This window comes from Mustela erminea, chromosome 1 (genome assembly GCF_009829155.1).
Source record: "Mustela erminea isolate mMusErm1 chromosome 1, mMusErm1.Pri, whole genome shotgun sequence".
Lineage (NCBI taxonomy): Eukaryota > Metazoa > Chordata > Mammalia > Carnivora > Mustelidae > Mustela > Mustela erminea.
The window spans coordinates 164673581-164686091 of NC_045614.1; the positions used below are offsets into that span (position 1 = coordinate 164673581).

General features: G+C 34.0%; 1 protein-coding gene across 1 annotated transcript in view; it reads left to right on the forward strand.

The window, feature by feature from the left end:
• Positions 1–12511, forward strand: part of CIP2A (cellular inhibitor of PP2A) — a 36229-nt gene that overhangs the window by 5738 nt on the left and 17980 nt on the right. The window contains exons 3-10 of the mRNA XM_032349834.1: positions 963–1075; positions 1903–1997; positions 2546–2642; positions 3395–3517; positions 3663–3808; positions 7662–7737; positions 10735–10953; positions 11940–12099. Coding sequence (XP_032205725.1) covers positions 963–1075; positions 1903–1997; positions 2546–2642; positions 3395–3517; positions 3663–3808; positions 7662–7737; positions 10735–10953; positions 11940–12099 — 1029 coding nt within the window. The remainder of the gene's footprint in view (positions 1–962; positions 1076–1902; positions 1998–2545; positions 2643–3394; positions 3518–3662; positions 3809–7661; positions 7738–10734; positions 10954–11939; positions 12100–12511) is intronic.

The window sequence follows — 12511 nt, forward strand, 5'->3', positions numbered from 1 at the left end:
TGACATAAGCCCAAGACAGACACTTAAGCAACTGAGCCACCCAGGTGACCAATTAACAAATAATTTTGGTTGTTTTTAAAGAAATGGTGTTGCAAAGCATCAGATTTTTTTTTTTTCCACTCAACATATGTTAGCTATCTTTCCATATTGGTGTCTTTTTAATAGCTGCCTTGAACCATATTGTAGAGTACTATAATTTATTCAAGTATTCTCCTAATGGTGGGTACTCATGTATGCTCTTTTTCAAGTTTTTGCTATCAGAATCAATATATTTTTATGTATTTTTGCTCAAATATTGGTGTATTTCAGTTGAATTAATTCTCAGACTTTTCAGGTCATTTTTCAGTTCGATGGCCGATACTAGAAAGTTTTATTTTTTAGTTAATAGACTTACTCTTTTTTTATTCTTCTTTTTTTTTATGATTTTATTTATTAGACAGAGACAGGGGGTGAAGGAACACAAGCCACGGGAGTGAGAGATGGAGAAGGAAGCTTCCCACTGAGCAGGGAGCCCAATGTGGGGCTCAATGCCAGGACCCTGGGATCCTGACCTGAGCTGAAGTCAGATGTTTAAGGACTGAGCCACTCAGGCACCCAATAGACTTATTCTCTAGAGCAGTTTTAAATTACGAAAAAGTTGAGATGATTATCTTTAAATTGCGAAACTTTTCCAAATATGTAAAGCAAGTTTTTTCCTTTAAATTAATTTAGTCCACATAGAAAAATCGTTTGTTTATTGACAAAAATGGAAAAGCTCATATTCCCTTTCGTTTTCCAGCTCATACTATTTCTGTGATTAAACTTCTGAATTGGAAGGTAATTATAAATAAAATAGCCATATCATACTTGGTATTCTTAAGCACAGTAAATTTAATATAAAATAAACTTAAAATTATTTATCTTTTATCCATGAAGATCATATAGAAAAATTATATTTGGTGTCATTTTATCTTAATTTACAGCTGTAGACAATGAAACCAGAGACTGTCTTCAGAATACATATAACCTGAATAGCGTACTGGCAGGAGTGGTTTGTCGGAGCAGCACTTGCCATAGTGATTCGGTGTTTTTGCAGGTACACACACCTACACAGTACTCTTCACTTATACTTGTTTTTCTTTCTTTATTTGCATATCAAAATTGACAGTATGTATTTTAAATTGCTAATTTATGGTGTATATACCCACATAATTCTGCATGAATAGGTCAGTTCTTGCCATTAATAAATTTAAGAGCTGGTTAATCACACATGTACTACTATTTAGAAGTTTCTAGAGAAGGGATGCTTATCTACATCTACAATTAGTTTTGAAGAAAAGCAAATCTAATCACTTTGACAGACTTAAAAACACAGATGTAAACATTTTGAGATATAAGCTATTCGTATTAAAATTGCAAATTGAATTCTAGTCCCAGTCTGCTGAGGAAACATTCTACAAAAAATTAAAGCTATAGATTTAGTCTCCTTTTGCATAGACTCAAAGGTCTCATACAGATATTTTGTTGAACCTAAAATGCCATCAGCTGCAAGAAAGGAAACCATCACCAATTAATCTGACATGTGGTTTTAAAGATGGCAAAATATGAAAAATATATATATATGTATATGTTTTAGTGTGTGTATATGTTTAATATGGTTAAGTGAACCAGGTTGATGATAAGATGCTCTGTTTGAGACAGATTATATAGAAATGTGTGTAATCAGGAGATGAGCCCTAAAATTCTTAGTAGTCTCATTACTTTATGTTTAAAAAACAGAACCATTTTAAGAAATAGAAAAATTCTTGCTCAAAACTCTGCTTCCTAAAATGGTGACATGCTCAGAATGTGCTTAGAAGTCCATACTTAAAAGCAAAGAGTATATTTTTATATTTATATTCACTAGTATTTTCTTATTCTCAGTGCATTCAGCTTCTGCAGAGATTAACATACAACGTCAAAATTTTCCATTCTGGTGCCAATATAGATGAATTAATTACCTTCCTGATAGATCATATGTGAGTACGCAACCAAGCAGTAACCAAATAATCTGTTGATTTATTTTTAAAGTAAAACTATAATAATTTGGTTTTTCTTAGATAATATTTTCCAACTTTTTGACTGAGCCACCCAGGCGTCCCAATATTTTCCAACTTTTTAAATTGAGTGGGAATCCAATTCTTATTTACTCCTTTTAGATGATTTCAGGGATCAAATTGTATTAACCAGCTTTAATTATTATGACAATAATTTATGAAATGAATTGATTTGAACAGAAAAAAAACTGTTGCAACTGAAAATTTTATGCTTATGTTTAATCTTGATAGGAGAATATATGAATGAGATAGAACATGGTCATTCTGACAATATCTCCTTATTTCTATGCCATAATCGAATAAGATCACTTAGTTTCAGAATATGAAATGAATGGTCAGTATTCAAAGCTTGACTGTCTTCACATGTTAATCATTTTTGCATAAAGAAAGGAGTTTAAATTACTATAAAATAGAGTAATTTAGAATGAACTTAATGCTTTTATCTTTTATTATCTTCCTTAAAACAACAGTCAGTCTTCTGAAGATGAGTTAACAATGCCTTGTCTAGGATTACTGGCAAATCTTTGTCGACAGAATCTTTCTGTTCAAACATACATAAAGACTTTGGTAAGTTTTGGATATTCGTGGTGGGTTCTATGCTTAAAGAAAATTATGTCCATATTTTTCTTTAAAAAAATTAAGAATTCTCATGTCTCATCCATCTGACTCATCAAACTTAAGGAACAGATTGACACATAATTAACTTGACGTGTTCCAACCTTTGCACATGTTGTATTTAAGATGGTAAGTATTAATGAAAATGTTGAGTACTAGAAGTTTTCCTTCTCTACAGCATCCCATTATTTCTTACGCTGAATAATTCAAGATATGCTAAAGTATTTTGTACTAATAGAAAGGACAGACATCGCTGGCAATCCCATTTGCCTTAGAACTTATATATCCACAAAATCAATGGCACCTCCACCAGAAAGATCCATGAATAAATTACTACAACTACCAGCACTTGAAATGAGTGAAAGCACACGAGTTAGGTTAGCTGAACCAGTGTTAGAAATACGTCAAATCAAGAAAGTTCATTGATTCTCTAAGGTACTTTGTGAACAATTCCCCTGCTGTGCAATATCCAATATTACCTGTTTATTTCAAATTAAACAGTATCTCATTTGTTTATGTATTGGAGGTACTTTGGAGGTGGAAGTTGTCTTGAGCCATAGAAGTGTTTGAGTAATATCTTAAATTGATAAGGATGTTTAATAAAAGTTTACCTACTCTTTTAGAAAAGTTTACACTTTCTAAACCAAAATATAAAACTAATTATTTTTTATTCTAATTTATTTAAAAATTTTTTTCTTTCTCAGAATAATGTGAAATCTTTTTATCGAACTCTTATAAGTTTCCTGGCCCATAGTAGTTTAACTGTGGTTGTGTTTGCACTTTCAATATTATCCAGTTTGACATTAAATGAAGAGGTTGGGGAAAAGGTAAATATGATTTATTTTTATTATTTTTGAAAATAGTTTTGAAATTTATATTCTATGATATTTTTAAAGTTACTGAGACTTTGTTAAGCTAATGGTGTCAACTTAAATTTTTTGTGTGATATACTTTCCCTAATTTGCTTTTAAGCTGTTCCATGCTCGAAACATTCATCAGACTTTTCAGCTAATATTTAATATACTCATAAATGGTGATGGCACATTAACTAGGAAGTATTCAGTTGATCTACTGATGGATCTCCTTAAGAATCCTAAAATTGCTGATTATCTTACCAGGTATGGCTCTCTGACAAATTTTAAGACTTGCTTTGTTTTATTTTTCTTTTCAATGAACCAAGATATGTTTGTGAGGAATAAAACTGCCTTTTCAGATTTAGTAAACTGGGATTCTACTAATGAACAAGGGACTCAGTTGAAATGTTTTGATGTGCTTTATTTTCATTCTTTTTGCTTTTCTGGCCTGAAATGTATATAAGAACATGGGGGAGAGGTGTGTTTCAGTCTTTGTCTTAGATAAATAATGTATCACTCTCTGAAGTGTATACATCTTGATTAATCTTTTCCAGCATCGGATTTAAATCTTGAACATTACAGTTTTTGGAAAGACATTGTTATTATAGGGACATTCATGTCAGTATATTTGTCTTTTTTGCATAAAAATGAATAGCATTTTCTTCATCATGTGCCTCTCTTCTGTCATAAGGTAGAATGAGAATATATGTTTATATGCCCATTCTATCTCAGTGGCATTTCATGTGATCATTTATCTTTTGAGATCAGTTATCAACTGTTTTCCAAAGAGCTCATGGCCATTTAATAGCTTTTATTTTTTAGGGATAGGGAAAGGGCAGAGGGAGTGGAGAGAGAGAATACCAAGCAGTCTGTACACCCAGTGCAGAGCCCAAGAAAGGGCTAGATCTCACAACCCTGAGATCAGGAGCTGAGCCGAAGTCAAGACTTGGACAATTAACTGACTGCCCCTCAGAAACCCGTGGCCTTTTTATACCTTAAGTTAAATTTTCCCAGTGCTTCTGCTGCTTTGTGGTCATGGGTCAGGAAATTGTAGAAATTGCTTCAAAGAGTTCAATTAATCATTCACAAATGAGAAGATAATTATGGAGCCCCTGCTGTGGTCAAGTACTGGGGGAGGTGGGAGTGTTAGCAGGACAGGAATTTGAGCACATAGCCCCTAATCTTTGAAGAACATGGAATCCAGAAACTGTACAAAGATATAGTCCTAGATTTTAAAGAACATAGAATCTAAACATTAAAAAAGCAAAAGCTAACCACTAGGAGAAGTTTGACCACTACCCATATGGTTAATTGTTTTACAGACCCAAGAAGCATTCACATTAGTAATGGATAGTTAGGGAAAAGGCAGGCAGGGACAAGGGGCCCTGCCCTAAGAAGAAAGGATTTAAACCATCCTAGAAGTAGCTTCTCCACTGTTTGCACCGTGATAGGTAGATGACAAAAGTCCTGATTGGGTGACAGGCTCATGGAGGATTAATCAGATTAAAACAGCCTGCCAACAAGCCCATAAAAACCATTAGACTTAAGAAATCTGGTTGCAACTCTCTTGGGTCCCCTCCCTCTTCCAGAGCTTTGTACTATCACTCAGTACACTTTGCTTTGCTGTCCATAACTCTTCATCTGGTCTACCTCTTCATTCTTTGAAGCAGCAGGAACCAAGAACCGTGAGCACTAAAGGAAAAGGAATCCTACAGCATTGGTGGATAAGAAAACATTCTTCCAGAGTGCCCTTCCTTAATTGTCCTCCCTTTATCTGTTCTAAGAGTCCTCCCAGTATATTCTGTGTAACACCCGTCTGGCCACCAAATAGTGCTTATTTAACAAGTTCTAAGTAAACAGGGTATACCTCTGCAGGAGGACCAAAAATATAATCTGATTTAGCGTTAGTAAGGGATGCTTAATCCCTTCTTCTGTAAATCTCAGTTCCATTATCTGTTTTCTTTTTTTATCTAGCCTGGAACTCCAGAATCACCTCAAGAAAGGAAATGTTAAATAGTGTTATCTTCTTGTTTATTTGCTGTACCATTTAGCAAAATATTCCTAAATCTGTTCCAAAGTCTAATGTAATGTCTGGGTTCCTAGTCAAAACCTGAGAAAATCACACTTCATGAATTCATATTCTACATATTCACTATCTCTAACTTTATCTGGACAGCACTTCTTATATTTATTCCCAGCTTTTTTTCACATTTCCTACGGTGGCCCTTTCAAATATTTACTACTTGGCTCTTGCCACTTTTCACTCAGAAGATGACCTTATCTTTGTTTCATGGAAAAAAAGCCAAACTGAATCCTATCTGATTGGAATTCTTTCAAATTTTTGCTCTTGTTAGTGTCATCTTGTTTTGCTTATAAACACATACCTTGGGGTGCCTAGGTGGTACAGTCGGTGAAGCAGCTGTCCTCAGCTCACGTTGTGATCTCAGGGTCCTGGGATCAACCCCGGCACTGGGCTCCCTGCTCAGCATTGAACCTGCTTCTCCTTTTCCCTCTGCCTCTTGCTCTGCCTACTTGTATTCTCTATCTCTCTGTCAAATAAATAAATAAATACATCATTAAAAAACACATTTATTCCATACATTAAATCTCATTCTGTCCTATTTTTTTTAATAGTATCTTTTGTCTCTTCAATGTCTCCTATCCCATTGACTCCCTTCACTTTAATTTGACTTTCAACATTTCCCTCAACCGTATGTCCCTTCTACAATCTATGATCTTCCCATTGCATTCAAGGTAAACAAAATTCTCAGTATAGCCCTCTAAAATCTGATCTCTGGGAACCGCTCAGCCTTGTTTCTTTACATTTTCTTATCTACTTTTCCCTCATCACTTCAGACAGTAAATAGAATCTCCAACTTGCTAGAAATGCCTTTTGTGTATCTATGCGCTATTTCCTCTGAAGTACTTCTGCTGGAAAGCTGGAATAATTTTTGCTTTATATGTCTAATTCCTGTTTATTTTTTAAGATTCAAGTGTGGGAAACCTCATCTGATCAGGCCTGGCACACTGAGTCTGGATTCAATATTCATCCTCCTAGCATTCTACATATTTCTCCATGATAGTGTTATATTTCACATTATATAATATTCTATGTTTCCACCTTCATTCTTAGACTGTTAGCTCTCTCACAGAGCATCGTTCTCCCAAACACAGGATGCACTAGTCACATAGACAATAATGTGGGTAGTACCTCTAGTAGCTCTTAAAGAGTTCTGTAACACAGGGCCCTGCTCCTTACCTCTCTATCTGCCGAACCTGATATAATATCTAGCTATTCTAAGTGCTTTATAAATAAATAGCTGCCTAATTTATTAGAATATTTCATGTTCTTTGAATTTTTACAAACTGAAAGTAGCTTTAAAAAAAAAAAAAAAAAGCAGTCAGGGCACCTGGGTGGCTCAGTTGGTTGTTAAACAACTGCCTTTGGCTCAGGTCATGACCCTGGAGTCCCGGAATTGAGTCCTGGGATTGAGTCCCACATCGGGCTCCCTGCAAGGCAGGGAGTCTGCTTCTTCCTCTGACCCTCCCCCTTCTCATGCTGTCTTTCTCTCATTCTCTCTTTCTTTCTTTCTCTCAAATAAATAAATAAATAATCTTAAAAAAAAATCAAAGTACTGAAAGTTTCAATGATTTATTTATTGCCACATGAATCATTGTTTTTTTCACTGTTCAATAGATAACAGAGTCAATTTATGTGTATCATAGTGGTGGAATGTTTTAAGTTTTAAGTATAAATTTTTCGGGCGCCTGGGTGGCTCAGTGGGTTAAGCCGCTGCCTTCGGCTCAGGTCATGATCTCAGGGTCCTGGGATTGAGTCCCACATCAGGCTCTCTGCTCAGCAGGGAGCCTGCTTCCCTCTCTCCCTCTCTCTCTGCCTGCCTCTCCATCTGCTTGTGGTATCTCTCTGTCAAATAAATAAATAAAATCTTAAAAAAAAAAAAAAGAAAGTATAAATTTTTCAACGGCTGTTCTATATTAGAAGCTCAAAATAAATAGATGAAAGAAAATATACTTAAGTTTTATATTTATTTTGTATATAAATCCTTTTGATGTGTCAGTTTCATAATTATCATTTGATGTATATTTTTAAACTTAGGTATGAGCATTTTTCTTCATGTCTCAATCAAGTACTAGGTCTTCTTAATGGAAAGGATCCTGATTCTTCTTCAAAGGTATATAAAATTATGACTTTTGTTTTAAACTTTTGAAAACTGTAATGTGCAGAAAAATCTTAAGTTTGCAGGTCTCTGAATTTTTTACAAATTGAACACAGTCATATAACCATTATCTAGATAAAAAAATATAGCATTACCAGTACTCTAGAGCCCTTCTCAAGTCTTCGTTCACCGTACTAAAAATTGTTTCACAGTGCCTAATGAATATATGTGTACCGTGACACAGCAATTCCACTCCTAAACCACGTAATCAAGACAAACAAGTCCATAAGCTCATCAAAAGACATGTAGAAAATGTTAAATAGAAAATGCAGTTTTAAAAATGATACCATTTTTGGATTTTTAAAAATGTCAGATGCTTAGGGATAAATCCAGCAAAACACATACAAGTTCTCTACTCTGAAATTATAAAACATTGAGAGGTATAAAAGACCTAAATAATACAGATATATCAAGTTCATAGATTAGAAGAGTTTCAAATTCATACCAGGTTTTAGTGTTTTTTGTGTTTGTACTTGTTTTGATTTTGATGTATGTGGACATTGGGAAAGTCTAAAAATAACTAATGCTATCCTGAAAAAAATGAAGAATGTTGGAGGACTTCTAAATACTACCAGAATACCAAGACTTACTATAAAGCTGCAATAATTAAAACAGTGCAGTACTGTCATAAGGATAGACAGCTAGTCACCTGAAACAGAGTACAGTTTAAAACCAAACCATAACATACGGTCTCCTCAATGTTAACAGTGCATTTCTGAAAGTATGGTCATTTCAGTAAATGATACTGGGTCAACTGAATATCCATATGGGAAGAAACTGGATTTTGTTTCCTACCTCACATCAAATGTGAAAATCAGTTCCAGAAAGCCTGTAGATTTACATCTGAAAGGTAAACAGTGAACTTAGAGAAGAAATGCCTAGCAGAATATCTTTACAGCCTTGAGAAAGACAAAGATCTTTTTAAATAGGAAACAAAAGCACAAGCTATATAAGAAAAAGTTGATAAAGACTGCCAGTAACACAGTGGAAGGCAACCCACAGCATGGGAAAAGGGACCTATGATACATGTATACAACAGAGTACTCTGATCTAAAATATATGTATTTATTATTTTATATATATTTAAAAACGTGTATTTATAAATCAAAGAAACACTGAACTCAACAGATAATCTGAGCAACAAAAAGAATTGGTCAATAAATATGAAATTGCTGTTCAACTTTATTAACCTACAGGGAAATGCAAATTTAAATGATAATGTGATGCTACTATGTGCCCACCAGGTGGTTAAAATTAAAAATATGAATAGCATCATATTTAGATATGAATATAAAAATCCCATAAGGTTGTCGTACTCGTGGGCTGAAAATTGGCCCAACCACTTATGAAAATAGGTATTATTTAGAAATTTTGGACATGCATAGAGTATGAGCCAGCAATTTCACTCACCCAAATAATGAAATACATACATTCACCAAAGGCCGTGTATAGCTGTACTACTCCTATAAGGCAGGAATTAATCCAAATGCTATTAATAGTGGAATGGGCAGATAAATTATGGCGCATCTGTATATTGGAAAACTACACAGCAATTAGGATGAGTAAAGTGCAACTGTGTGCAATAATATGAATGAATGTCAGTAACCTGCTGAGCTCAAGAAGTCAGATGGAAGGAAGGGTATGCACTGTAAGATTCTATTTATATATAAAGTTCCATGTGACTTGTTTTATATAAACTGGCAAGCTGATTAAAAAGTGTAGAAATGCAAAGATGCAAGAAAAGCTAAGATAAAATTAATATACAGTGTCAGAAATCTGACGAATTTGACTGAGGCATTGTCTGGGAGGTACACCAGGAACTTCAGGAGTTTTAGTAGAATTCTCTTGATCTGGTTGCTACTTACACAGGTATGTTCACCTTGGAAAAACCATCCACCTTTGTACTAGTGATTTATTACTTCTGTACATTATACTTAAGAAGTGTATATGAGAAGGTATTTTCTTACATGACATATTACATATTACATATTATATGACATATTACATATTACATACCTTACATGAGTATAATATGTCTCTGGTAAGAGAAAAGAGAAACTGATGACATTGCTTGCCTTCAGGGAGTGTAGCTAGAGATCAGGCTGCTTTGTTTAGCCATGGAACCAAGTAAATGTATTACCTATTCAAAAACAGGTATTATAATTTATATTTGAAAATGAATAAATCAAGGATTATCATTTGTTACATAGTAAATGTTAATGGGCTGAATTCTATTAAAATCAGATGCTGTCAAGTTGGTCAAAACACAAATCCCAATTATATGTCATTTATAGAAATACAGATAAAGGTAGAAAATAAGTGGATAGGCAAAGAGATGCCAGTGATTTATTTTAAATGATAGGTTGGTAGTATATGAAATGAGGTAGAACTTAATTAGCTAATAAATATGTTGGTGTGGGATGTTATGTGATGTTATAAAGGCCCAATTTATGATGTAAAGAACTGAGGTGTAGAATAGAGGAGTTAACAGCTACAATGTCAAAAGCATGCACACGATGTAGAAATAGCCATACTTAAGGTTTTAAAGCTTAGGAATACCACTTTTCAGTATTATCCTAAAGTATGCTTTATAGGAATTCTCAAATCTCAGCATGATTGCAGGTAGTTTCTAACTTTTTTTTCACTGTAAAAACAGTATATCTGTGCTTTGAAAAACAAAAACAACTAAGTACTATAGAAGACATGATATTAGTTGAAGATGCCCTCCTTTCTTTGGCTCTCACAGCTCTGCTTACTAGGAGTAACTACCATTAACAAATTTTATAACCTTGCATTTTGAAAAATATTACTTAAAGAAAAATTGGAAGCTGTCTTTAATTTTTGTTTTAAAGTATCTTCTTTAAAAATGTCATTTTCAGCTTGATCACTTGGTTGTTTTGTACATTAAAGGCCAATGAAATTGACATTTAACGAAGACTTTATATTGCACAGGTTTTAGAATTACTTCTTGCCTTCTGTTCAGTGACTCAGCTGCGCCACGTCCTCACTCAGATGATATTTGAACAGTCTCCATCTGGCAACACCATTCTGGGAAGCCGTTCTAAATGTTTAGAACCTACAGTGGCTCTACTTCGTTGGTCAAGCCAACCTCTGGATGGGTCAGAAAACTGTTCTATTTTAGCCTTGGATTTGTTCAAGGAAATATTTGAGGTAATATAATAATAGACAAATTGACTTTTCCATTTAACGATTCTCAGTGAACAGTTTACTTTCAAAAACATCCACAATAAACTAATTGTTTATACACTTTAGGAAAACATTTAGCTAACTCCCTTTCTTTCGGTCACTGAATTTCCCTTTTTTGGACAAAGTCAGGAACGTTGTGTTTTCTTTTTTTGCACTAAATAGCTTATATATACTCCTTTCAGTGTAATAAGTAAAAGTATTTGCTGAGATTTTACAGCTTGTTGTCTGCCTATACTTCTTGCAGTAGTCACATTCTGTTCCTCCATCTTGGTAGATACTGTCTGCTGTCTTTATTAGCCTATTGACTGGACTAATATAGGAACATTGGATTCAGTCACTAACATGCAGTGAAACATGTCAGACACTGCTAGGCACTTGGGATATAGACAAAAATTCTTTCCCTAGAGGCCATTACATTCCGCTTTATTATACTTTCTAGCTCACTTAACATTCTGTACTATTGTCCCTGTTTTTGTACTCATTCTGCCTACCACAGTATCTTAGAGTATTTCCCTCATGACTGGATCTGATGGACAAATTACTCTGTTTTATGTTGGTCTTAACTGTTAATCAGTTTTAGCATTTAAAAAAGTCTTCAAGATTCTGATGGAAATTATTCATGATTGTAAAGTATTAAGACCAGTGATAGTTATTTAATTATTGTAATTGCACTTAACAAATTCAGGATTCTTGTTTTCAAATCATGGACACAATCCCTGGGAAAGTCTTGTTTGCAGTTAAGTAGCTTAAAACCTTATTGTTTCATTTAAGAAAAAGGTCATCATAGCCATCTAAATTGGATAAAAGGGTAGGTTTTAAATAGGAGACACAGGTCAATTAAATATTGAAGTAATTAGAAGAGATTTGATGAGAATGTTGCTGCTCGGTGATGACTCTGCGTTCTGTATTCCATCTTTATTTTTCATCACTGGTGGTGGTTAATTCTCCAGGACGTTGTAGATACTGCTAACTGTTCCTCAGCTGACCGTTTTGTGACCCTTCTGCTGCCTACAATCCTTGATCAACTTCAGTTCACAGAACAAAATCTAGATGAAGCCTTATTAAAAAAAAAATGTGAAAGGATGGTCAAGGCCACTGAAGTTTTGTTAAATATCCTTTACTGTTAAAACATGGAAACTAGCCATTCATTTTTTTCTAGCATCACTTTTACTGCAATTTTGTCTTTGTTTGTAAATGTGTCACTTCTCATACTTGTATATCAATTCAGGATTATTGAATTGGAGTTTAAACTATAGAACTAATTCTCAATGAATGAGGAGTCTATGAAGAAGTTGTCCAGAATTTTTTTCCTTATTTTTCTAGTAAAACTTTTAAACTAAAGAATATTTCATAATTTTTAACTTTTTAAACTTTTTAAACTTGATTTGTACATTTTTACTGCAATTTGAGATTAAGAGATACATTCTAAAATAACCGCTTTATTACTTTCTAATGCTAATTGCTTTCTCTGGATGATTTGTGGGGCCATCACTGGTTCAATGTATCAGAGAATAAACAAACA